This window comes from Porites lutea, chromosome 12 (genome assembly GCF_958299795.1).
Source record: "Porites lutea chromosome 12, jaPorLute2.1, whole genome shotgun sequence".
NCBI classification, from domain to species: domain Eukaryota; kingdom Metazoa; phylum Cnidaria; class Anthozoa; order Scleractinia; family Poritidae; genus Porites; species Porites lutea.
In genome coordinates, this window is record NC_133212.1 from 16227884 (window position 1) to 16253457 (window position 25574).

Here is a 25574-nt window from a genome sequence, read left to right on the forward strand (position 1 = left end):
TCATGGGTCGCTTTAATACTTTTGTAAAACTTTTATAAGTTAAATTTACAATTCTAGCTATTGTTTTTAGACTCTAAAACAATGGCTACATTTTTAAATTACACTGCACTTGTAGAAGTTTGATTTAATTAACCCCAGTTACTGCACTCAGTCTCCGATCGAACTTTGCATACACGCATACACATCAAATGCCATCCAGTCTATGAATCTGTCGCGAAACGTTCTTCCCTCGTAGCGATCTTGGAAAACAAGATCTTTCAATGTCCGTTGGTTTCTTTTGTCTCCAAAGCAACCAACTTTCGCGTACTTCACCGAGCCACAGGCTGCAAAGCGATATGCAAGTATTGTGATATATCAAGTAGATCAAGGAAAATTCCTCTCGAGCGATATATGTACTCGATAATTAACCAGCGACGATTCGTAACCATATGGTGGCTAAACAATCGATTAACTACAAGTTGGTATCTTTTCTCGTGGGTTAACAAAATCAAGAAATCCAACAAAGTTTGAAAGTTATACTTACTCAATACCGTCAAGCCCTTTACCGCTAGATGGAAAGCGAAAACAAGTAAGAGACATATAATGACTTTCATCCTGAGCCTATAGAGAATTACATAAGAAAGATGAAGGAGACAAAAGGTAATTTCATTAAAGTCAGTGAAATTATAAATAGATCAAAGCTTTTTCTAGATCAGGATTTGTTGTCATCTATCATTTCACAAAACACATTTAATTAGTAATAACGTTATCAAAAGGTACAATTGTGAAATGGGTGTCAGTAAAACGCCGAATAGTGGTCTGTATCCGGTGGTTATTATTAGCATTATCATTTTTTTTGTTGCTTATTTCTTTTTTTTATCTTTTTTTGGATCACTTTTCATTGCCTTTTTCCCCTCCAGACTGAAAGATAGACATAATAAAATCCTTCTCTTAAAAAATTGACCTCAATCAGATTGCCTGCGTAAATCGTACCAAGTAAAAGGTCTATTTAACTTTAACCTAGAGTCACCAAAGTAAAATTGTTAAAATCTTTCTGATGGTTTTAAAATTATATTTTGGATGAACTTATAACGCAAGCTCCGCTTTTAGGCTTGGCTATTTCTTTTTAATATTTGTTATTGCACAAATCAGGCGCCTCCCCATTTAAGACCACGCTGTCTTACTGCTCATTATTTCAATAAACAAAAGAGAAAAAAAGCTAATTTGTTTCCACTTTCAACACATGCACTATTAAATTTATATGGCGATTCACAAAACTAGTTTCGTCTAAAGACCTCTTCAGTTGATCGCCACAGTATTCAAAACAACAGACATTTTACGTGGCAATACATGAAAAATAACCCCTAGTAATGAGGCTATTGGGTTACAACAGTCCTTGGGATGCGGACGTAGTTCCATTCACTTTTTGAGTTGATTTCATTAAACAAGATTTCACAGAATTGTCTTACTCCTGCGACTAACTAAGTATCCAAAGTACTGTAGTATTTAACATTTTCGCCAGTTTAAGAACTACGCACATTCATCTCTCATAAAAAACAAAAAAACGAGGAAAGGAAAGTACATGCAACATTGGAAGACAGAAGAAATTAAACCAGCATGGTACGACTTTTGCCAAGGGGTGTTTATCATCAATCTAATTTTTGTCGAGTAAAAGATTATGTTAAATTGAACACTACCATTGTAAACTTACAATTTTTTTAATTCATGGTATTGGAAAACTAGCCAATTTATTTCTTTTCCTAAATTTTGTCTCTCTGTCGTTTTAAAATTTGATTAGTAACAAAAATAACATAGAACAATTTGAATAATGGGTACTTACTTCTTGTTTTAGTCCGTGAGCGTAACTGTCAGTGTACAGAAGTGACAGATGTACTTCTGTCACCCCTACCTTGGGTTCCAAAACCTTTATTACAATTAGTTAATTTTGTTACCTTTTCTTTATGCTCTGCTTTTGACTGAAAGCAATTAATGAAATATTAATAGAGTGGTTTTCGTTTGAGTGTCGTAAAACCAAAAGCAAAGTAATTACTCTGGCCAATCACATAGGACACAGACAATACATTGAACCAATCAAAACTCGAAGTAATTACATGTGGCTGACGCAAAGCGCGGGAAAATGCATGCGAGTGCGTCACAATTGGCTTTGGTTTTACTTCTGATTGGATGAAAAGGGGGCGCGAATCTTTTAAGCCAATCGCATCGTATAGAAAGTGCAAAACCAATTACTTTTCGACACTCAAATGAAAACCGCTCTTCCAAAACGGAAATTCATTTTTCATTTCTTCAAAGCCAACTTTGATGCCAGTTTAATTTTGTATATGCTTTGGCGGCCGTTTTTTGGTAAATGGAACTGATTTGTGCAAATGATACACGCGATTCCGGAACGAAATTTACCAATCCTAAATTTTGCTTATCGTTTGCATTCACAAACCGTGAGCCAATTGGTAAATGGTAAACATGTTTTCCCCTGTTCGGTCCCAGAACCCCATAACTCGAACTCGGATAACTCGAACTCCCCTCGAACTGGAACTAAGTATAATTTTCCCTGGATTTCACCCCATTTTCCAGTCACTTTTACTCGCCGTTTATAACTCGAACTCGGATTCGAACTCGAATTCCCCACTAACTCGAACTAAATTTCCTTTCCCTTGATCAACAAGTCGCTGAACTTTACCCCAATTACTCGAATTCTGGTTCTTTTAACTCCACTCTCGCGAACACCATCCCGTTAGCTCTTCATGTTGTATAAGGCCATAAACACTAAAACTAACACTGATCAATAGAGCAATTTGATTTAAATTGTTCAAACGAACAGATCGCGTTTTATCATGAAAAATGCCTAATCATCTTACCGTTTGTGATAAAATAAGTACAATCTGCTCTGCACCAAAATAATACTAAAGTGCTGAAAAATCAGTGACTATCCGAATTTTCAACAAGGCAAATTGAATTCAATCGACCCCGATAACTCGACTCCCCGCTAATTCGAACTGTTTTTCGGTTCGCTTCAGAAGTCCCAGTTACCGGCGTTCTACTGAACAGTATTTATTTATTTATTTATTTATTTATTTACTCATCCGAACGTAAGGTCGTACAAATCGCCAACTGTTAGTGATTATCAACAGCACATCATACGTTTTCCTGCCTCATGTTTATTTTAATTTTTTTGCAAAGTTTTTACACCACTAGACAACTGCTAGTATAATCGAAAGACCGGAGTGGTTACGTTTCTCCTTCAAAACTAATACCCAGTTTCTTCTTTTTTCCCTCTGCCTCTGCTATCTCTGCAGTGAAGTTCGCCGTCTAGAAATAATAATAATAATAATAATAATAATGATACTACTACTACTACTACTACTACTACTACTACTACTACTACTACTACTACTACTACTACTACTACTACTACTACTACTACTACTACTACTACTACTACTACTACTACTACTACTACTACTACTACTACTACTACTACTACTACTACTACTACTACTACTACTACTACTACTACTACTACTACTACTACTACTACTACTACTACTACTACTACTACTACTACTACTACTACTACTACTACTACTACTACTACTACTACTACTACTACTACTACTACTACTACTACTACTACTACTACTACTACTACTACTACTACTACTACTACTACTACTACTACTACTACTACTACTACTACTACTACTACTACTACTACTACTACTACTACTACTACTACTACTACTACTACTACTACTACTACTACTACTACTACTACTACTACTACTACTACTACTACTACTACTACTACTACTACTACTACTACTACTACTACTACTACTACTACTACTACTACTACTACTACTACTACTACTACTACTACTACTACTACTACTACTACTACTACTACTACTACTACTACTACTACTACTACTACTACTACTACTACTACTACTACTACTACTACTACTACTACTACTACTACTACTACTACTACTACTACTACTACTACTACTACTACTACTACTACTACTACTACTACTACTACTACTACTACTACTACTACTACTACTACTACTACTACTACTACTACTACTACTACTACTACTACTACTACTACTACTACTACTACTACTACTACTACTACTACTACTACTACTACTACTACTACTACTACTACTACTACTACTACTACTACTACTACTACTACTACTACTACTACTACTACTACTACTACTACTACTACTACTACTACTACTACTACTACTACTACTACTACTACTACTACTACTACTACTACTACTACTACTACTACTACTACTACTACTACTACTACTACTACTACTACTACTACTACTACTACTACTACTACTACTACTACTACTACTACTACTACTACTACTACTACTACTACTACTACTACTACTACTACTACTACTACTACTACTACTACTACTACTACTACTACTACTACTACTACTACTACTACTACTACTACTACTACTACTACTACTACTACTACTACTACTACTACTACTACTACTACTACTACTACTACTACTACTACTACTACTACTACTACTACTACTACTACTACTACTACTACTACTACTACTACTACTACTACTACTACTACTACTACTACTACTACTACTACTACTACTACTACTACTACTACTACTACTACTACTACTACTACTACTACTACTACTACTACTACTACTACTACTACTACTACTACTACTACTACTACTACTACTACTACTACTACTACTACTACTACTACTACTACTACTACTACTACTACTACTACTACTACTACTACTACTACTACTACTACTACTACTACTACTACTACTACTACTACTACTACTACTACTACTAATAATAATAATAATAATAAATGGTAAAAATATAAAGAAAGTTGAAGTTCTAGGAAAAAAGCAATCACACAGTTTTAAAACGTAAGAAGTTTTCAAGCACTCGACTGACATTTTTTTGTGCCTGAAGAGCTAACTAAAGAGTTCTTGAATTACTGTATAGCAGATTTTCCACTGGAATGGCAGTATGCCAAAACACCTTCGTTTGCCGGTAACGCAAAACTCGTATAGCCGACCTCGGCTGTCTCTACCAAACACTTTTCGCTTTTCCCTTCGAAGACATCACAAAAACAAACAGACAGATCCAACGAAACGCTTCTAACATTCTATATGTCCTCCAAGCAGAGTTTGGTCAGATGCTTTAAGTGCAATTTTGAGAAAGGAAAATTTTTTTAATAGTCATCCAAACTTTCTTGGCTCACACACACACAACCTCATTCCACGGGGATGGGGGTACTCGCTTATATAGCTAATTCAATAGAGGTTGCTTTGGGCTTTGGGAATTGCGCATTGGGAAGCTATTGTTTGATGGTCACTCAACTATGAGTAAATCATTGCATTGTTAAACCCCCTTTATTTACATTATGTAATAGAACGAAAGTGCAACTTGTGAATACAGCCTTCTCTTCTCGCTCTTGACTTCACTGTTAGAAATGTTTCGCAGGAGAAACGTGCGCGCTTTAACGACAGAAATTCCTAGAATCTCTCCAGAATCCGGTAATACAGTAATTCTGATATTATTTTATTGTTCTCGCTATTGTTTTCGAATGAAAGACAAAGGGAATGAAAACGCGATGAATCTAATATGAAAACAGACATTATTCGTGGAACATTTTCTTCTTGAGAAAAAAAAAACGAATTTCAGCTGGAATTTGATTTTGCTGCAGCTCGTTGGCAAAAGAACTAAAAAATAACAACAATAAAGCAGGAGAACAAAAAGTCGAGCACATTTTACATTGGGAACCCAGAGACTACCACATTGATTACGTCATTAGTATGGAGTTACCCTGTCGTTGAGGCACAGACGTCCCTTCTGCGAACCTTCCATGGCGCCAGAAAGGAGCGGGAAGAGACGGCTTTTTTTGAAAGCGCAGATTGCAAGATTATAGGCCATTTCTTAATTGTGTCAAGCCTCTGTTTCAAGGCGAGACCAAGTGCAAGGCCATTAATACGAAAATTATTCTTCTATTCTCATGCAAGTAATATTCATTTTCACAAGAGAGATTTGCACTTAGCCTCATTTTGAAAGTGATAGTTTTTGGAACTCGGAAGTGGTATATTCAGTTAAAATAAAAAGGGTGTACCTTGCTTATATCCTCAGACGGTCGGAGTTGGAGGCGGCTTGGTAGTTGGACCTACAGAAGAAGCATTTATACAGGGAGGACAAGAATTTTCACATGACCAGGTGGAATATGCACCTACAGGTGAGTGTACTGCTCTGTGGTTAAACTGAACTGTTGTTGTTCTTGAACTGTTGCTGACAGTGACTGGTGTTTCGACAGCCTGTGTGGTAGTCATCTTCAGAGTCAAAGTCAGTTGTATCTCGTCAGTTGATGGTGTTGTGGTTCAAATTTATCCTTGGTTAAAAATACATTTCCCATTGTTTTAAACTCATCATCATCCATTACTATACCTCAATACAAAGGGAAATAAAGTTTAAACCAAAGATAAAATGCTTATTACAGAGCGAGTTGATTGGTCAATCAGGTCACTTCAGGTTTATCAGTCAGGTTAGGTGTACTTACATAATGGCGTGTTTCTTGTCTCTTCCTGGGTTTCATCTCCAGGACATTCCAGGGGAAGTCCTTCACAGCTTGGCAGCCAGACCTCAATCTCTTTTATCAACTGTGCGCGGCGCCGATATGCGTTACCGCATGTCGCTGACCAGGCGCTCCAGGGATTGAAACTGCATTCGACTGTGTAACACTCTTCACCTGGTAACAAAAGGAAAATGAATATAAATTTTCAATATGGCTTGGGGATCATTAATGGTGAGTAATTATCGTTCTAAAAGCATGGAAGAAAGAAAACATTTCCCACCCTTATGACTTCAGCTGTACTACATCGTGGCTACAACTCGTGGCAAAAATCATGTGACACGAACGCGATAGCTCGTCAAAATGACGCACCCATACCCCCATCGCGCCGGTGCAGTGTTGACTGTATGGATTCAAGTTTCTTTTTTTTAGCTTAGCAGAGAGGGAAACATCAGAAATAGGCTCTTACAAAAACATTCGCAAGCTTTAAGAAGAAGTAGAATACGAATTCATTTTGCAAAGTGTGTCTCCGCACCTATTTTCCTCAAGGGTACCAAAAGTGTTTTCAACAGAGTTGTAGCTTTGTGATATCTATATACAGCTGTAAATTCGTTATTCTTATTAATCATTTGTTAATATTAACAAGTTGACGTAATAAACGTTTTTGCTTGCCACGTGGCGTCTTTCAATATCTCGTTGCTATACTCAAATTAAATCGAAATATATGCCAAAATATAATAATATTTTTCAAACAAAATCAAAATTAATGATGGCATCTCTAGAGTCTCTGGAGACAAGACTTCTGCTGGAAGTGAAACTCAGAAACAACGCTTATGTAACACACATTTTTAGCTGCCTACTTAAATTTTCGTTGATTTCTTTTCTTTTTTTTTTCATAAATGGACCTCTTTTTAATGTTTTTTTTTTCGCAGAATTTTTTCTTCAACGCCGCCATTTTGATATGCGCGGTGAGAGAAACGCAGTGAAAAAACTAAGGAATTTTATTCTCGCTTACAATCTGGAAGTTTGTTATTCTCAGTCTCCGGCTGTTGAGTACACTTCTTTTTCACTCCATCACAGTTTTCAGCTTGAACTGTTGTCTGAGCCTCCACAATGTGACGTGTTCTATTTACCAATCCACATTTACCAGACCACTCGCTCCAGTTTCCCCACGTGCAGGATACAGACCGACAAGTGCACATGGAGGTTCGAGTCTCGGTCTCAGGCCCCGCTGGGCAGGATTGAGGTAAGCCTTTGCAACTATTCTGCTGAACAGTAATCTAAAAAAAATAGAATTAATAACAAGGTTGGTTGCTGTCTTAATTGTCACCTATTTATTTTGCTAAATAATGTGAGCTGGCAAGCAAAATTGATTGACGGTCATCATCAATGACAGGGCCAATTAAAAGATAAACGAAGAAAGAAAGAAAGGAAGAATAAATGGATGGATGGACGGATGGATGAAAAGGAAAGGGGAGAAAGGAGAACGTTACCAGCGTACCTGTTCAGTAGTTATTGTTCTCTGTCTTATCGCTGGTCCACAAGTGGCTGACCAATCGCTCCATTTGCTACGTTTACAATTTACCGTCGGGCAGCTGCATTTAATTTCACGCGCCTCAGACTCCGGTGGTTGAGGGCATGTTTGAGGAAGGTCGCTGCAGTCTGGTTTGAATACTTCCACAGAAGTTTCTAGTTTAAGTGAAAATTATAATTATTATATGACCAAATGAGTTATTACCTAGAGGAAACATCACTGTTTATAAACACTGTTTTTGTTATTCCAGTTTTTGACGAGTAAAACAAAAGAATCTTCACAAGAACCAATTCGATTCTGATTGTACATAAATATCAAAAGGCCGTAAGCGTGAGTATCGCTATTGGCAGATTCATCATGACGTCATTGTTTACATTTTTGCTCATTAGCATACGAGGTAACTCATTAGGTATGTATAAATTAAATTTAAAAAGTCGAAAGAGCTGGTTACTTTGAGCAGTTTGTGCAATTTTCAGCTCTTTGCAATCAATAACAAAGGAAACATAGGCAATCCAAAACTGCGAAATTACTAGGTGGCAAAAGCGTTAATGAGCTCACACATGGGATTTTTCAAAGAGAATTTTTCCGAAACCGTTTTGGTCTGTCTGTCTCAAATGTTAGGAAATAACAGAAATTGTAATGCTTTTTCAATATTTAGAGGTGTTATCTTATTAGCGTCATCAAATAATGGCAAGTCTATGCTATTGAGGCAAAAAAATATAAGCAAGGATTTGCCTTTGCGTATTCACTCCCCAGCCAGCAGCTATGCTAACTTACTAGCATACAGTAGCGTAACAGAATTAACATAAGGGGCATTGGTCTGGTACACTTACATGACCACCGCTTGGAAGATTTTGTACATATGGCCAAAGTGATGTCGTGAGTGAAAGCGCTCTACACACGACAGAAACTCTCAATAAAAAAGCTCTCTAAGATATGAAAAAATTGTATTCCTCTCGTATTTCACCTTCGATGTGTCTTGTTCGAATTCCCACTCCACATGTCGTAGACCAGAAAGACCAGCTCGCCCATTCACAATTCACAGTTTTACATTTACAGTTTGTTGTCTGTTGTTCTCTCTGTGGAGGCTGAGGACATGACTGAGGCAGTCCCTCGCACTTCACTTGCTGAACTGTAGTCTGTAGATGTAAAGTCAAATATAACTTTAAAACGATGTTAAACAGAATGATAGAACTGTTAAACTCTCATCGACTCTGAGATGAAACACCGTTTTAATTGTGCCCAAGCCTGTGAAATAGCCCAGATAAGGTAATAATAAACGATTGTTGGATCAGGTTTTTGTGATATCCGGAATAATCAATGTGGAGGTAAGTGTTATCGGCCGAGCCGAAGGCCGAGGCTACCGAGACATTGATTATTTAGGATATGCACAAAAACCGAATCTAATAATTGCTTTATTATACATTCTTTTAAAGAAAACAGCGACCAACACACTGTCGCAAGGAAACTGAATTTATATAATTATTATTGGAAATCATGCATTGCGCGTGCAACCTACAGATTAGTTAGTTATGTCGTAATAAAATCCCTACTGCTGTTGCTACTGCCACCGCCGCCGCCGCAGCAGCTACCTCTGCCATCGCCGCCGCCACCACCACCACTACCACTACTACTTGTTGAACGATAGAAGGAAACATCCTTTCCAAGCTCCAATGGCAATAACTATTTCACTCGTCCGACGTACCGAGAAAAGCGTGCGCGTATACTTATATAATTTAAAGATGTAACTGACCTTAATCGTCTCAATGCTTCTTGTTCTTGTCGCCGCACCACAAGTAGCTGACCAAGCACTCCATTCTTTCCACCTACAGTTCACGGTTGGGCAGCTACATTTTATTTCTCGAGCATCGGACTCTGGTGGTTGAGGACAGCTCTGTGGAAGTCCGCTGCAGTCTGGTTTGAACACTTCAACGGCAGTTTCTGGTTAGGGAAGAACGCTTTTGATTAAGGAAAATGACAGGTCAAATTATTATGCTCTTTTCTAGGAAACTAACCGTTGATCAACCTTTTAAGGGGGGAAAAGTACTAGAAGGTAAATATAAAGATATTTTAGGGTGATTTTATGTTACCTGTGAAATAGGTAGTAGAATACTACGCACAATTATGCACTAATTCTATTGTCTTCGTTTGGTAACCTGTTGTTGTTGTTTTTGTTGTTGTTGTTTTGTTTTTTTGCACTAGTTGTCATTATCTGTTTCAGGGGTCAAGTAAAAAAAACCTCTATGGCAGATTGCTAAATAGACCACATTCAAATACCGAGTCGTACCATGTGACTGCATTTAGACGAAATCACAAGTACCATGCAACGCTACTGTCAGCTGATGTGTCATACTTTATAATAAATAGTCTGTTATATTGATAACCTGATTATGTGCAACGTTAAAAAAAAGAACAAGCAAACAAACAAACAACCAGAAAGAAGAAAACACGTTTTACATATCAACGAACGTTGGCTTCTAAGTGGATGCCGTTAGGTTTTTTTGCCACATTATCTACGACAAAACCACACTATTTGTTTCGTTTCAAAGTAACCTTCAACAGTGTAGACAAGCAAAAAAGCACGCAAGAAGAGAAAAAGCGAGGGAGTAAAAACCAACGGGAGGAGAGCTCAGCTCCTCCGCGGTATTCGCGCAACTTTTCTCGATGCGCTTTTCCTATTATGTTGGAGCCTTGAGTCACCTTCAATGTGTCTTGTTCGATTTCCCACTCCACAAGTCGTTGACCATGATGACCAACTCGCCCATTCACAGTTCACAGTTTTACATTTACAGTTTGTTGTCTGTTGTTCTCTCTGTGGAGGCTGAGGACATGACTGAGGCAGTCCCCCGCACTTCACTTGCTGAACTGTGATCTGTAGATAAAAACCGCAGATTGAGGTTTATAATTGTGCTAGTATAAAACTTAACTTTTTGAAAGGTAGTCTTCAAGATCATGACAGTCCAAAGACTGGCCCTTATAACTGATTCACGTAAATTTCACGTCAATATCTTGGAGAAGAAAAAGGGAGCGGCGGGGGGACTATCAGCTTGACGTACTTTAGGTTATTTCAGTATCGATGTAAATCACGGTTCTAACGAAAAAAGAACTAACCTTGATGATCTCAATACTCCTCGTCCTAGTAGCTACTCCGCAAGTTGCTGACCAAGCGCTCCACTTCTTCCACTTACAGTTGACAGTTGGGCAACTGCATTTTATTTCACGAGCGTCAGACTCCGGTGGTTGAGGGCAACTCTGTGGAAGAGCACTGCAGTCTGGTTTAAACACTTCCACCACGGTTTCTGCGAACAGCAATTTTTATTAACTATTATTATTATTATTATTATTATTATTATTGTTATTATTATTATTATTGTTATCATCATCATCATCCTCATCATCATCATCATCATCACTTAGTAGAATTTTAGTCACTATTTTCAATTTTCTTAGTAAAAATAAATTTTATTCATTTAGTATTTTTATCCCAATTGCTTCCATTTGAGCTTCCTGCAATTGTTTAGCATCTTTTTCCATCATAAAATAATCAAAGTGTTTCAATTAATTCCGTGGCAATCCATATTCCAAGACGGCTTAGCTCTGTTGCAAAACCACTTGAAACTATGCTCTGTACAGGCACACTCCATCGTTTTTTACCGTATCTCGTAGCAAATCTCCTTAAATAATCTGGGCAATGCAGGTTAAGAAAGGTTACATCCCCTTTGACAAGGATGAAGCTACGATAATCCAATTTTACTGGAAAAAGGCTGCTAGCTACCTTCGATGCGTCTCGTTCGTGTTCCCACTCCACATGTCGTTGACCATGAAGACCAGTTCGCCCATTCACAGTTCACAGTTTTACATTTACAGTTTGTTGTTTGTTGTTGGGTCTCTGGAGGCTGAGTACATGACTGAGGCAGGCCTTCGCACTTCAACTTTTGAACTGTGGTCTACATAGGAAACGATAAAATTTCTCTTCATAATTTTCAAGAAATGCCCGACCTTTGGGTATACTTCGTTAATATTACGTATGGAAACAGGTAGAAAATCACTCAAAGCGTCTCAAAAACTAGAGGAAGATTGCTTTACACGACTGTATATCTATCATATGTTATTATCATTATGATTTAATTTTTATCATTATTATTGTTTTATTGTTTTAACTATCCTTTTTAGAACTGTTTCTCTATCAAACTAAGCGCATGCCTGGATCCAGGGTTTTCCACTTCTCGTCCAACTTGGCACATAATTAGCATTACATATAAATGTTTCACACAAAAGAGGTTTGTGTTACTCTAAACAAAATGTTAGTATGAACAAATACTGTTGTGGCTAAAAACTAGGTTAATTTTGCAATTATGATGGGTCATAAACTCATTGATTAAGACATTCCCCTCAGTAATGAGGCTATCTATAGCCTCACCGAGATGTAAGCCAATTTAGACAATATATACCTTAACTCAATCTAACCTTAATAGTTTTGATTGTCCTTTGACGAGTTGCCGAACCACACGTAGCTGACCATTTGGTCCATTCATTCCAGCGGCATTCCACTGTAGGGCATGTGCATTTTACTTCACGTGATTCAGACTGCGGCTGCTCAGTGCATTTTTGAGGCAAGCCAACACAGCTGGGTTTATTCACTGTGATCATGGTTCCTTTTTAAAAAAGAAAAAAAAAGGCCAAATGCTTACGAGGGAAACCTACTAGATGTATAGATTTGTATAGAGCTCTCTACTAGCAGGAAACGCGATGGCAAGAAATTTGCTGCAACAGCTTATTTTTTAGAACTTTAAAGAAGAGTAGTAAGTGAATACTAATAGACGAATTTCAAATAGAATAACATTAATTTTAAGTACGAGTGTTAAAATCTTAAAGTAGTGTACGAGCCAGATTGCTTTGCTCATGTTGTGCAAATTATAGACCGTTCGATAATGTGTTATTTGAAGTATTCAATAACTCGTTTTAGCTTCTGTATGTAAGCTCCTTTGAAAAAAATTCTGGTAATTATTCATCTTCTAATTATTGTTGCTGTTGTTGTAGTTATAGACCTATTCGGCTAACTCAGTGTTGTACCCAATTCAAATCTCCCGGGGTTAAGATTCTTTGTGTATTGTATTTTTATTATAATGTGGCATTCACATTTTAATGATATGGAAATTCCTGAAACAAAACGTTTTATTCCCAAAGGGTTTGAATTGGGTACAACATGGAGTTGGCCGAATAGGTCTATTTGTCGCCTACAGTACCTTTAATATCACGTGTACGTGTTCCCACTCCGCAGGAAGTGGACCATGACGACCATTCTTCCCACGTGCAGGTAACAGTACGGCATGCGCAGTCGGTTGTTCTGTGTTGAGTTTCAGGAGGTTGAGGACACGTTTGGGGCAATCCATCACAGCTTTCTTTTTGAACAGTAATTTGTGTTGATCTAAGAAAAAATACATGGACACACCAAAACGTTTAGTTGAAGCATTTTTCTGAGGGCACTGAATAGTACAGACATCACGTTAAAAAGAGCGCGGTCAAAAGAGGAAAGTTTCCATTTTCCGCCCTGTTTAAAGTTTGATACGTCGCTACTATGTTGCTAATTGTACTGAAATTCTTGAAATCTCACTTAAGAATCTGCGAGGGCATAAGAGTCGGAAGCTGATGACTTTTCGTTTTCTGTGTAATCCACGAGACAATTAATTTGGCAAAATAACAGTCAGCACTCACAACTGCAAAGGGAACAAATTAAAAGAGTACAAAGACGTTTCATTTGCTTCAGTAATATGTAATATGTAAATTCACACTAGTGGTCTATTATCAATGCTGCGTTCTGATTGCTTGAGCTACTACTAGGCTATAACTAGTAGCGAAAAGCGCCGGCCTTAAAAACCAAAACAATGGCGGCTGAATCGGGTTTCGCTTGCTAAAGTAAAGGAATTTGTCTCGATATTTTTGACCAACTAGTTGGATTTTACTAAAACAATTATTCCTCTCGCCCTCATGGCCTCTGAGTCAATAGCCCATTTGGCCTTCAACCTCATGGGCTATTGACTCAGAGCCCATTTGGGCTCGAGGAATGATTATTAAATATTGATGGCTGCGATAATACACTCACTTTATTGTTCGTGTCCGAGAGGCTTTTCCACAGGTAGCTGACCAATCGCTCCACTGATTCCAGGTGCACTGCACTGTCTGACAAGTGCACATTGTCTTCTTGGTTTCCTTCTGTGGTAGTTGAGTGCATTTCTGAGGAAGGCCAGAACAGTCTGGCTGCTGAACTGTAATTTGCGTAGATTGAATTGACCTTGTTCTCTGTGCCATACCACATGTGGCTGACCAGCCCGTCCAAGCCTTCCAAGTGCATTTAACCGTCTTGCAAGGGCCTTGCATATAGAAAGGTAGAAGATGTTTTTTTTACAGTGTGAGGCAGGTAGAGTAATTACCAACTTATTTCAATTTTATAGGTTCAAAAGACTGCAAATTCGAGTCTTGGAGGGATCAAAACCAGTTAAGACCTAAATGGGCGTAATACACGACAAGTTCTGTCACGTAAAAAATCTAAAAGTTTTTCCGGTCAATTATTTTGTTGCACTTACAGTTGGTTGTTCTTCTTTCAACTTGAGGTTGCGGACATGTAGTTTGCAGTCCACTGCAGGACGGTTTATTTATCACATGATTTGTAACTTTGCTGGTTCTTTGTCTGGTGCTAGCACCACACGTGGCGGACCACTTGCTCCAGTCATTCCATGAGCACGTGACGTACTTACATTGACCTAAGAAGACATTTATCAACAAAGTCACCATTCATTCAGTACCGTAATAAATAATGTTTTAGCTGGAACCCTCTTAACAAAAATTAGGACAGAATGCTTGTTTTTAACTAGGAGTTCTTCGCAAGGATTTTGTAATAATTCTGAGTTTTTTTTTTGTTTATTACTTTCTATAAAGTCGCAGCCTTTACGCGCTTTAAAATTTCCTCACAGACACACAAACTTTTTTTCTAGACTTTATGCGAGGCGAGCCGATGTGTAGTAAGTGAAACAAGTGAAACGAAGCGCACGAAGCGGTGCTGAGAAATACGGACAATAAACGAATACAAGGTAAAGATAAAATAACTACCGGACTAAGTGAAACCAATACGGCAAAGGCGAAAGAAACAAGCGAGATACTTACAAGACGATAGCGAGAAAAGATGAAACACCAAGACGAGCTAAACAAACTGCATGTGGACAGAACCGAGGACCACGAAGAACTGACGCGAAATATTAAAACAGAAGCTAGATAAACCGTATGCAAAAGAAAAGAACTAACACGAATAACATAGGTGCGCGAACAATGAGCGACTAATGAGCTGGAAAACTACACTAAAAGATGCGAGAAGACGAAAAGAACAAACACGGCGTACATACAATAGGCATGAGATTCCTGGCGCTAACAACTTCATTGATTTATTTTTGCTTGGCTAAATGAATAATGCATATTAATGTTCATCCTCTTATTATGAAAATGCGATCGTCTGAGAAAAAAGCCGACATTTCGAGACGCCACTACTGTTTTTCCAGTGAAATGACGTCTGAGAAACGAGAGCAGAAATTTCATACTGATGTGGTGCTAAGTAGTGCTTCTGATTGGTCGTAAGGTGTGGGAAATTTGCTTCAGCCAATCAGAGGCATTACCCAGATCTGGTTAGTGACACGTAATCAGTATGGAATATCTGTGCTCCGTTTCTCAGACGTCATTTCGCAAGAAAACCAGTGGTGGCGTGGCAAAATGTTGGCTATTTTATCAGGCTAAAAATGTGCATGTTTGCAATAGGTGCCCAATGACTAACAACTGGATTGCACAGGTAGTTATCTACACCTACTAGCCGGCTATCTAATAAGGAGGGGACGACAGGTAGCCACTTATTAGTGCTGCAAATATACCAGAAAAAAAATCATGTGGAAAATATTCTTAGCAAAATAGTACTTGCGAAGTTTAGATATGAAATATCTTTATACAGTTATTCACCTTTTGTCCGCAGCAAGAAGCAGACTGAATCTGAGACAGTGACCAATTGAAAACCAATTACTGATCAGCGTGTAACGTTTAAAAACACGTCACCTCAATGGGTTGTGCAAATGAGCCTGTGATACAGTCAGGTGACACTGGTCACCGGATACCTTTCGCGCGCGAGAGATCTATTTAAAAGTGCTACTCACAGTCCATGTCCTTAGTTTCAACTTTTTCCTTGTCGCAAGTGGTTTGTAATCCTGAACAACCTCCTTGCTGCTCTGTGATGTTCTCATTCTGTTTTGTGAGTGTTTTCTTTCTTTTCATGCCACGGCCACAAGAGATCGACCACGAGGACCACAAACTGTAGTCGCAAGTCACGTACTTACACTTGAAAACTATACCAAATTAATAGAAAACTTTCATCAACTTTTAATTACTTTTTGAAAAATGAAAGCGCTGAAAACTCGGACAAAATTCCATTTAGTTTCTAAAACCAACGAGTATAATTTTGGTGTTATCCTAACTACCTTGGTAAAGGGTACGGGGGAAACGGTCACTCATTAGGCAACGATTTCCATTTTAAATTGCCTTAAATTATAACCTGCTTCAGTTGCATAAACCAGTAACTGTTAACGATATAGAGTGTTTTCACTCACGTGGCCAGCATCTCTGCAAATTTTTTGGAACAAAAGGAAGCGTTTACATAAGAAAGGAGTTCAACTCCCACAGGACTGGTTTGGGACACCAACATGGCCGCCGTTTCATTGTTTTGGGACACCAATATGGCCGCCGTGACGTCATGTGAAAACACTCTATAATGTCCCGGCGTTTCTTTCGACGAAAGAAAAAAAAAGAGTTTAAAATCTGTTTGCAGGTTGAAGGCATCCATGTTTTAGAGTGGATTTCTGTTTTCGCGTATTTTTTACGTGCGTGTGTACGTACGTAAAATTTTACTCTCGTAAATAAAATAGAAAAAAGGAATGTAGTGTTGCCCTTAAGAGATGACACTATTGCTTTTACGCGCGATCTTTCATACATTACCTCTCCTCTATTTTTGAAAGTAAATTTTACGCACGTACACGCACGTAAAAATCACGCGCCAGTGGAAATCCACCCTTAGACGTTTATATGCGTCGTGTTTACAAAATGCCGCTGAGCATTCCTTATTTAGTCTCTTAGTATTAGTTTAAGTTAAAGTCGTCTTAAGGCGCCTTTAACGTCTAGTATAAAACGGTAAATAACACAGATGCATTAAACGTCTGACGACTTAAACGTCTCAGACGTTAAATGCGTCTAAACGACTTTTAGGTCTCTATCATAAAAACGGCCAATAACAGGGGCGATCCTAAGACTAATAATAACCTTTCCACATTAGTATTTCAGTGAGAATAACGAAGCGGCTAAAGCATTACTGATAGAGGCGTTCAGTTCTTACTTTGACATGAAGACTCTGCTAAGGTGTTCAACAGATTAGGTAACTCTGCCATATTACGAACAAAGAATAAATGGGAAGCTTTTGGGTCGGAGGCCATGAACTCCAGCTCATTACGGTTGAGGCTTTGTCCAACTCCCACGGAAAATATATTTACTTTACTGGATCGCAGCTCCTCAACTGGAGAGCGGAGAGACTTAATCCCACCATTGCTGGCTCCATCTGTTACGACTAGCAGTATCTGCAAATTAGAATAACCGTTACAACTAGTGACATTTGAAAATGACGCTGGATTGTGCGAGTAAAAGCACTTTTAAATATCATGAAAAAAATACTCCTTACTCTTGGCGCAAAATTTCAGCATTAATTCATAATTTCACATGTAAAATTACAAGTTGCCTTGTCATTGTTTCCAAGAGTGCGTCGAGGTTTTGCAATGTTATATAAATGAAGAATTTAGGGCATTAAAAGACGCTTCAGAAAAAGCAAACATACTAAAGAGCACACAAGGATTGTATTTGTAACAGAATTTTTGTCGAAAAATTCAGAAGCTTTTCCTTAACCCAAACTTTAATGCTCTAAACATTTCAGCGCGTGTAGTTCTCAAAACGATAACTGACAAGAAAAAAAAAAAGAAAACGATTTTGAACTAATTTTTCACCTGTGATAATAATGGCTCATCAAATCGTAAACTCGTAAAATAAGGGTATAATTTTACTTGCGTTTTTAGAAGGCCAATTAATTGAGGTTCGACTGTGTCTCCTATACATTGCATGAACTTACCTTTGTAACACCTTTTCTAGCGCCGTTTGAGGGTTGAAAAAGTTCTGTCTTTGCCAGTGTCAGTGCCCGATCAGTGTACGTCCATCCACCTGTTAGATTGACAAGGTTAATTGTTTTTCTCAACCTAATTTTAAGTTATAAACAATGAAATTTGAACACATCTAAACACGGATTACTGTTAAGGGATTATATGTAATAAGTGAAAACAAAACTTTAGGCTAAAATGTCCCTCGTAGGAACTGGTACCCATTGACATATTTTTTCCTTTCCCGGTATTGTCTCAATATCTAGAAATGCATGGAAAACGAGCGCACATAATGTATATGTTGCAGTTAATTTTTTTCTTTCAGTTAAGCTTTGTTTTTCTTTTGTATTTGGGTATGGTAATGTATGCTAATGAACTTGAAACAAAGGAAAAACAAAAATTTCTTGCAACATGCACACGAAATGTTTAGGCATACATTTTCTTACATGGAAAAAAAGGTTATCTAACGTTTATCACAAGAGACACCACTTTTTCTCTTTCCATCCAGGATGATAAATGGGCACGGATGAAATACTCAAAGGAAAAACAAAAATTAACTGAAATAAAAAAAAAATAACCGCAACATACACACAAGCACAAGAGACACCACTTTTTCTCGGGTGAAAAACTAAATGGCGGTAACCCTGCCACTGAAAAGAATAACATTCCCCAAAGAATAAGTATTGATACTCTCAATATGGGTGCTTTAGTGTACTTGCACCAGGCGCGCATTGTCCTCATTTGAGCAAACATAAAAGAGCTTGTAGGAGACAAGTGTGAATCAATTATGCGCTCTCTCACTAGTTCATTACACATTGCAATAATGTTCACGCTGAGCGGTTAGATATCTATAGGAATTGTGGACACCTATTTTAACAGATACTTAGTCTTGCACATAATCGAAATTTTATTGACATACCCTAGACTTTCCCATTATTTAATGGACAGCTACATGAACGATGATTTTTCACTTATGAACATTTTTATTTTATAATTAAGACGTCCATAAAGCTTGTAGGATTTTTTTATTGTTTATTTTTTATGAAACTTTTATCAAATCATTTTTACCCATTTTTTTTTTTTTTTGCGCAAATTGTTGTGTAATTGTTACTACAAATTTTAGTCGATACTGCGGCTGGTTACGGTTTTCCGCCCAGCCAAAGCTTTTAGTTTTTACTCTGGGCATCCAGACGTTTGTACTGCCATAATAAAAAAAAACCTCGAAAAGTTTAAAGAAGGTTTGATAAACACAGCAAACACAAAGGAATGAACAGATGGACAAATTTGAAGAAGATCGAAACGGATTGTAATTGAGCTTTTTGAAAACTTGTCATCCTAACAGTTTTTAAAAGTTCATTTTTGTTGTTTGTAACATTTGATATAATGCTTGGGAAACATATTTGTTGGACACAAAGCTGTGACTTTGTCATTCACTGGTAATTTCTCCAGTTACATAGCAAATAAGGAGGCGTAACTGACAGGCAAAGGGGACTTTAAGATCCAACGACGCGACAGGAACGAGAACGTCGCTTAAAAAGTAATAAATTTGCTTTCTTACGGCCTTCATCGTGATTATTCCTTTGTCAAATGTACACGAACCCTCCTGACCAAGGGACCAGATGCAAATTCGTCGTCAGTGGGGTTACCTGAAATTAGGAATTTTTGCGTCCTAGTCGTGCACAAACGGCAAAGAAATGTACAAAAAAACGTGCAAAGTGCAAAGTCGTTGTTTTGCTTATTAAAACTTTCTTTTTTTCACACGTTCCCGTTGCCGTCAGGTCGTTGATTCTTAAAATCCCTAAAATGAACTAGACATCCGTGACACAGCCCCTTAACGTGATGTTACACGGGACGATTCGCAACAACGATTTTTAGCGCAACTCAGCATTACAGCATTGTTGCCACATTGTTTCGAATGGTTGCAACATTGTTCCAACATCGCAACGCTGTGTTGTGCTAAAACTCGTCGTTGCAAATCGTCTCGCGTAACATCACCTTTAAAGGTGATGTTAAACGAGACGATTCGCGACGACGATTTTTAGCGTAACATAGCGTTGCAACATTGTTGCGACATTGTTTCGAATGGCTACAACATTGTTCCAACATTGCAACACTGTGTTGCGCTAAAAATCGTCGTTGCGAATCGTCCTGTGTAACATCACCTTAAGATTAGCACCATTTAAGGTCATATTTATATTTAGATACAATGTTATTACGGTGCAGCAACTCAGTCTGACCTCTATGCTTTATTCTATCCACAGCTTTCATGAAATCAGCCTTGTTGGAATATGCTTTCAATTTGATGTCTACATTAGCATAGGTACTGTAGCTCACTACTCCCATCTGTACACCGTTAGGTCCAAAGTTGCTAAAGCCCTTTGCCAGCTCGGCTACAAAGTTCTTTTCTCGTCGGAAATCATCATCGCTGATACTTCCAGATTCATCCATAAGAACTCCGAGGTCTACTTTACAACCTGTCGTTGAAAACATGTCATTAGTTATTTCGTAGGTGCGTGGGGAATCTTTGGATCTGAGTGTAGCATTAACTTTCTAAGAATGTCCTCTAAACAGACTCCTGGACACTCGACAACTGTATGAAAACTAGACTAGTAAAGGAAGATAAAGGATTTTAAATGAACAATTCATTACGAATGAATCAAAGCAAATCACAATAGAAAATTGTACAGTTCTCCGCTGTTGATTCTATTCAAGAATTGTAATCCCCCAAATGGTATCTACAGAGTGGTACTTCAGGAAGCTCGAATTCGGTTTAATCACTGTGCAAGCTGCTGCATTGTATTTTCAGCCCTCTCAGCAGTGTATGGCGTGTGCACCTTAAACAAAATGGCAGGATCGTAGTCGTAGTCTCTTCTATTCCCTATACTTATTATTTATAACAAGCAACTACTGCGCGTTTTCACCCATGTGAGACAAATTTCTTGGGACGAGAAAATTTTCAGATCAGAAAAAACACAGGATGGGTTTGGGACCCCAGCTTGGCCGCCGTTTCATTGATGTACGCCACCAATATGGCGGACCTGACGTCATATAAAACACTCTCTAAGAAAAGCATCGTGTGTAAGCAAATAGTGCAACATACATGACACAAAGGTTGATTCCGTCTGCGGCGCTGGACATGAGGTTTGAAGACCATTACAATTCGGTCTGTTCACCACGTGTGGCGTAACTTTACTACTCCTCTGTCGAGTCATACGACCACATGTAGAGGACCAGCGTGTCCAAGGATTCCACGCGCATGTCACGTACTTACATGGACCTGATTTTCGTTTGGTTAAAAAAAAGCCAGAGAACCGTTAAGGGTGACGTGACACTCATTTTTGTAAAGATAAGCTGTCTGCCCAAAAATTTGCGAATTTCCTCTTTCCGAGCGTCATTAAAACTTTCCTACAACTAAGCTAAAGAAAAAAATGAAACAAGTAAAACATTTTGTTATCAAAAAAATTGAATCATCACTCTGAAATAGTCGTCACTAAATTAGGGGAGAGAACTAAAGTTATGAGCCTTCCGCTCCGCTCGAGCCTCGTTGACGATGGATTGAACATGTCACGTGACTTTTGACTTGATCAGTCTGAACCAGTTTGCTGAGAGGTTTTATGATCTTCCCTATACAAGGTATTTTGAAGCAAACGCTATTAGATTTGTATTAAATGAAAAAAAAAACTTCTAGCTTCAACACAAGACATTGGGGAGCTTAAGCAACGACGATAGTACAGTATAGCTATGATATGCGTTTGAGTTTTTTTTTTTTTTCCGATTTTTGGCGTGCTGGGGAAGCAAAACGAGAATTACTCACATTGGGTGTTTTTAGTTTCCAACTGCTCCTTTTCACATGTTGTAGTAAGGCCTGAACAGCCTCCTTGTTGTTCTTTGATACGCTCGGTCTGCTTGCTTAACCTTCGCACCCTTTTCATTCCATTGCCGCAAGAGCTGGACCACTCCGACCAACCGGTGTATTCACATGTCACATAAAAACACTGGTATTCTTTAAAAAAGAAATGATCAAAGAAAACAAAAAAAAAATGTAGTTGAAATAATTCAACAACGCCAAGAGTTCACAACGAAAATTCGAAAAAAAAGCAGCGTCTTTTAAAACCTTTTAGTCATAAAGCTACAATGGAAGCATTTTGTCTTGTAATCTGGTTGTGTAATGTTTTTAATTGCGAGGCAGGGATTTTCAACTGCAATCTCTGCTATTGCAATTGGTTGAACTACACTAACTAACAAAGCATTTCTTCCATCATTAAGTCATTAATTTTTGAGTCAAATTTCCACCTATCTACTGGTTTATGGTTTAAGTCACAAATTCGTCGTTATCCTTTGGATAAGGTTCCTCGAAATGTTTTCTCAGAAATCTCTTTCTCAAGCTGCAGAGTGTCGGTTACAAAGTAAATAAAAAATCGTTTGCAACCGGCTAAAAGGAAATATTTCTGATCTGAAGAAAACCAGGAAACGAGATAATTCTGCATGTCTGTCTTTTTATTTGACACATACCGTAAGCCCCCCCAACTTATCACCCCCCCCCCCCCTCTCCCCTTGTTATAGGCTCATCTACCTAATCACAGAAAAATGTATCCGATAGTATCAACCTCCAGGGATATACGCTCCAACTCTAGCTTGTTTTCAAATGAATTCGATTTTTTTGCGTACTTCCCTTACAAAGTTGTATAAGTCCAAGCCTTATAAGCGGAAGTTTGTAAATGAAGACAGGGGCAAACAGAATGCCACTGTTTCACTTCATCTCCTTTTACTTACTCTTGCAAGAAGATTCACCGATCCGTTGCAGAAGAGTCTGTAGTTCCTGCATAGTGGCAACATAGAAAACGTGATCCTTAACCGGAGCTGACGCCATCATCTCAAGCTCTCGTCTGTTGATGCTGGAACCAATTCCTATGGTGAATATGTTTACGTAGCTGTTTTCAAGATTTTCGATTGGAACTTTGAGTTTCTCGCTTCCTCCAGTGGTAGCACCGTCAGTCAGGACAATTAGAATCTATAACATGAGAAAATAATGGTGTCAATTTCCACATGTAACCCAGTTTACGTTTTTAGAGGATACCCTAAGAAAAAACGTGTGGTAAAACAGCTACTGCTTTATGTCTAGATTACTTCAAGAAGTTATGGTGTTATTGAGGATTTTAATCCTCAATAAAAAAAAAAAGAGTTTCGTTCTGCTTTCTTCAAATAAACGTTTAGGAAACAGGTTTTATTTGTATTTAAGGGCACCAGTGTAAGAGAAAATGAGTTACAAATGTCAGGCTACACAAACCTTTGAGACGCCAGGACGGGCACCATTTGCCAACTGAAAAAGCTGATTCTTCGCAACATTTAGAGCTTTGTATGTGAAGGTCCATCCCTCTGTAGTGGAAAGTGCCGCATTGTCAGTATGATTCAGAACCACCGATGTAAACTCCTTCTTCGTGGATGAAAATGATATTATTTTAATGAGAGTTTGGAGAGACATGGCTTTCAACTGAAGGTTATTAAAGCACAGGTAGCCCAAGCTCAGAATGAGAGTTTTTAAACTCATTACTACCTGTGCATGGTATTAGCCATATTCGGCATAATCCTCAAAATGGCCGTGAGCATGAAGGATTTGTATGGGAATTCAGGAAATGGATTTCAAGAAGATAAAAACGCTTTACCTTATTTACTTGATGTTTTCCTGCTTCCTGTGTGATTATTTTTGTGATCTGTTGCGATTTAAGCGATTTCTTTTACTCTCGAGCTTCCAATTCTAGGAGTGGAAACCTGAATTCCCATACAAATCCTTTATTTTCACAGCCATTTTGACCATTATGCAATACGATACCACTCGAATTAATGATGAATAGACCTTGTTAGCTTGTAAATTTTGTTTTCCCAATTCAGACCACGTGATTTTCTCCACGGTTTTAATTATGCATTCATACGCACGTGGATGCACGTGCATAAGGGCACCTTTGGAAGAAACAGTTCTCTGGGGTATCATCACGCGGTCTGAAATAGGAAAACAAAAAGGTCTATTAATGATTTAACTCTCCACTGAGCTTGAGCTGCTTGTGGTCAAAGGTGTTGGCTCTAATTTGTCCACCTCCATCTTAATACTTCTTCCTGTAACAAGGTTAAACACAAACCGGGAAAAATTAAGAACTACTCACTAAACTGCCTGATGCTATTCACGGCATGGATAAACTCTTTCTTGCTAGAGTACTGATTAAGCTTGATGTCCAGACGTGCATCCGTGCTATAAGATATGACAGCCATCTGCATACCATTTGGACCGAAGTTTGTCAAGCTATTTGCCAGATTGGCAACAAAGTTTTTCTCCTTAACGAAATCGTTATCTTGAATGCTTCCAGATTCGTCCATTAAGATTCCCAAATCCCCCTTACAGCCTGTAGGGATTAAGGAATGGACATCATATATTAAATTATCTTTCTTCGCAAGATAACAACATGGGCAAGAGCTGCACTCCATGAGAAATCAGGCCAATTCCGAGTTCCAAAAACCCTCGCTTTCAGTGAGGCCAAGTGTACAACCTTTCCCTCGGATTTATTTAAAAAACCGCAAAATCCAAAGTCATATTGTAAGGTGGATTTAAATTTACCGAGCCACACACGTCCGTCGTTGGATCATGAAATTCGATTAGAAATCGGAAAAAAGCGGAATTTCCAATAAGACGCACCATTTGCGCAACAAATTTTGATTGCAAGTGAATGTAGTTTTCCCTATGTTACATTAAAAAAATTCGATAAGACACCATGAATTTATATACAGCTGTACATACAGGAGATATAAGAGGATTCCACTTCAGGTTTAGGACAGGAAGTTTGCAGACCGTTACAGTTCGGGCGGTTAACGATGGATTGAGTGGCTTTGCTGGTGCGCTGACGCGTTATTCGTCCACATGTTGAAGACCAGCTGCCCCATGGATACCAAGAACATGTCATGCTGATGCAAGGACCTGTTGATGCGTTAAACATTGAACATTTAATATTATTTGGACTTTCTTTTATTATCAATTTTATTGAACGCAGAGGCGTGTGTGGCCGAGTGGTTCACACCTCGAACTCCGGATCTGGAGGTCGGGGGTTCGAGCCTCGCCCGTTGCGTTGTTTCCTTAGACAAGGAACTTTACTTCACTTTGTCTCTCTTCACCCAGGTGTATAAATGGATACCGGTGACATAC

The 25574-nt window shown here is 38.3% G+C and overlaps 1 protein-coding gene across 1 annotated transcript in view; it reads right to left on the reverse strand.

Moving 5' to 3' along the window:
* Positions 1-3145: 3145 nt before the first annotated feature.
* The window catches only part of LOC140954016 (uncharacterized), a 54662-nt gene continuing 32233 nt past the window's right edge, over positions 3146-25574 (reverse strand). Inside the window, exons 12-35 of the mRNA XM_073403405.1 lie at positions 25173-25349; positions 24544-24780; positions 23673-23761; positions 23159-23396; positions 22200-22388; positions 21486-21662; positions 20623-20859; positions 18361-18449; positions 17581-17818; positions 16352-16540; positions 14747-14923; positions 14266-14533; positions 13409-13590; positions 12630-12817; positions 11938-12109; positions 11274-11461; positions 10863-11034; positions 9916-10103; positions 9130-9301; positions 8130-8317; positions 7644-7908; positions 6617-6805; positions 6176-6226; positions 3146-3303 (exon numbers count right to left, since the gene is read on the reverse strand). Of these exons, the coding sequence (XP_073259506.1) occupies positions 6189-6226; positions 6617-6805; positions 7644-7908; positions 8130-8317; positions 9130-9301; positions 9916-10103; positions 10863-11034; positions 11274-11461; positions 11938-12109; positions 12630-12817; positions 13409-13590; positions 14266-14533; positions 14747-14923; positions 16352-16540; positions 17581-17818; positions 18361-18449; positions 20623-20859; positions 21486-21662; positions 22200-22388; positions 23159-23396; positions 23673-23761; positions 24544-24780; positions 25173-25349 (4247 nt within the window). The 3' untranslated portion in view covers positions 3146-3303; positions 6176-6188. The remainder of the gene's footprint in view (positions 3304-6175; positions 6227-6616; positions 6806-7643; positions 7909-8129; positions 8318-9129; positions 9302-9915; positions 10104-10862; positions 11035-11273; positions 11462-11937; positions 12110-12629; positions 12818-13408; positions 13591-14265; positions 14534-14746; positions 14924-16351; positions 16541-17580; positions 17819-18360; positions 18450-20622; positions 20860-21485; positions 21663-22199; positions 22389-23158; positions 23397-23672; positions 23762-24543; positions 24781-25172; positions 25350-25574) is intronic.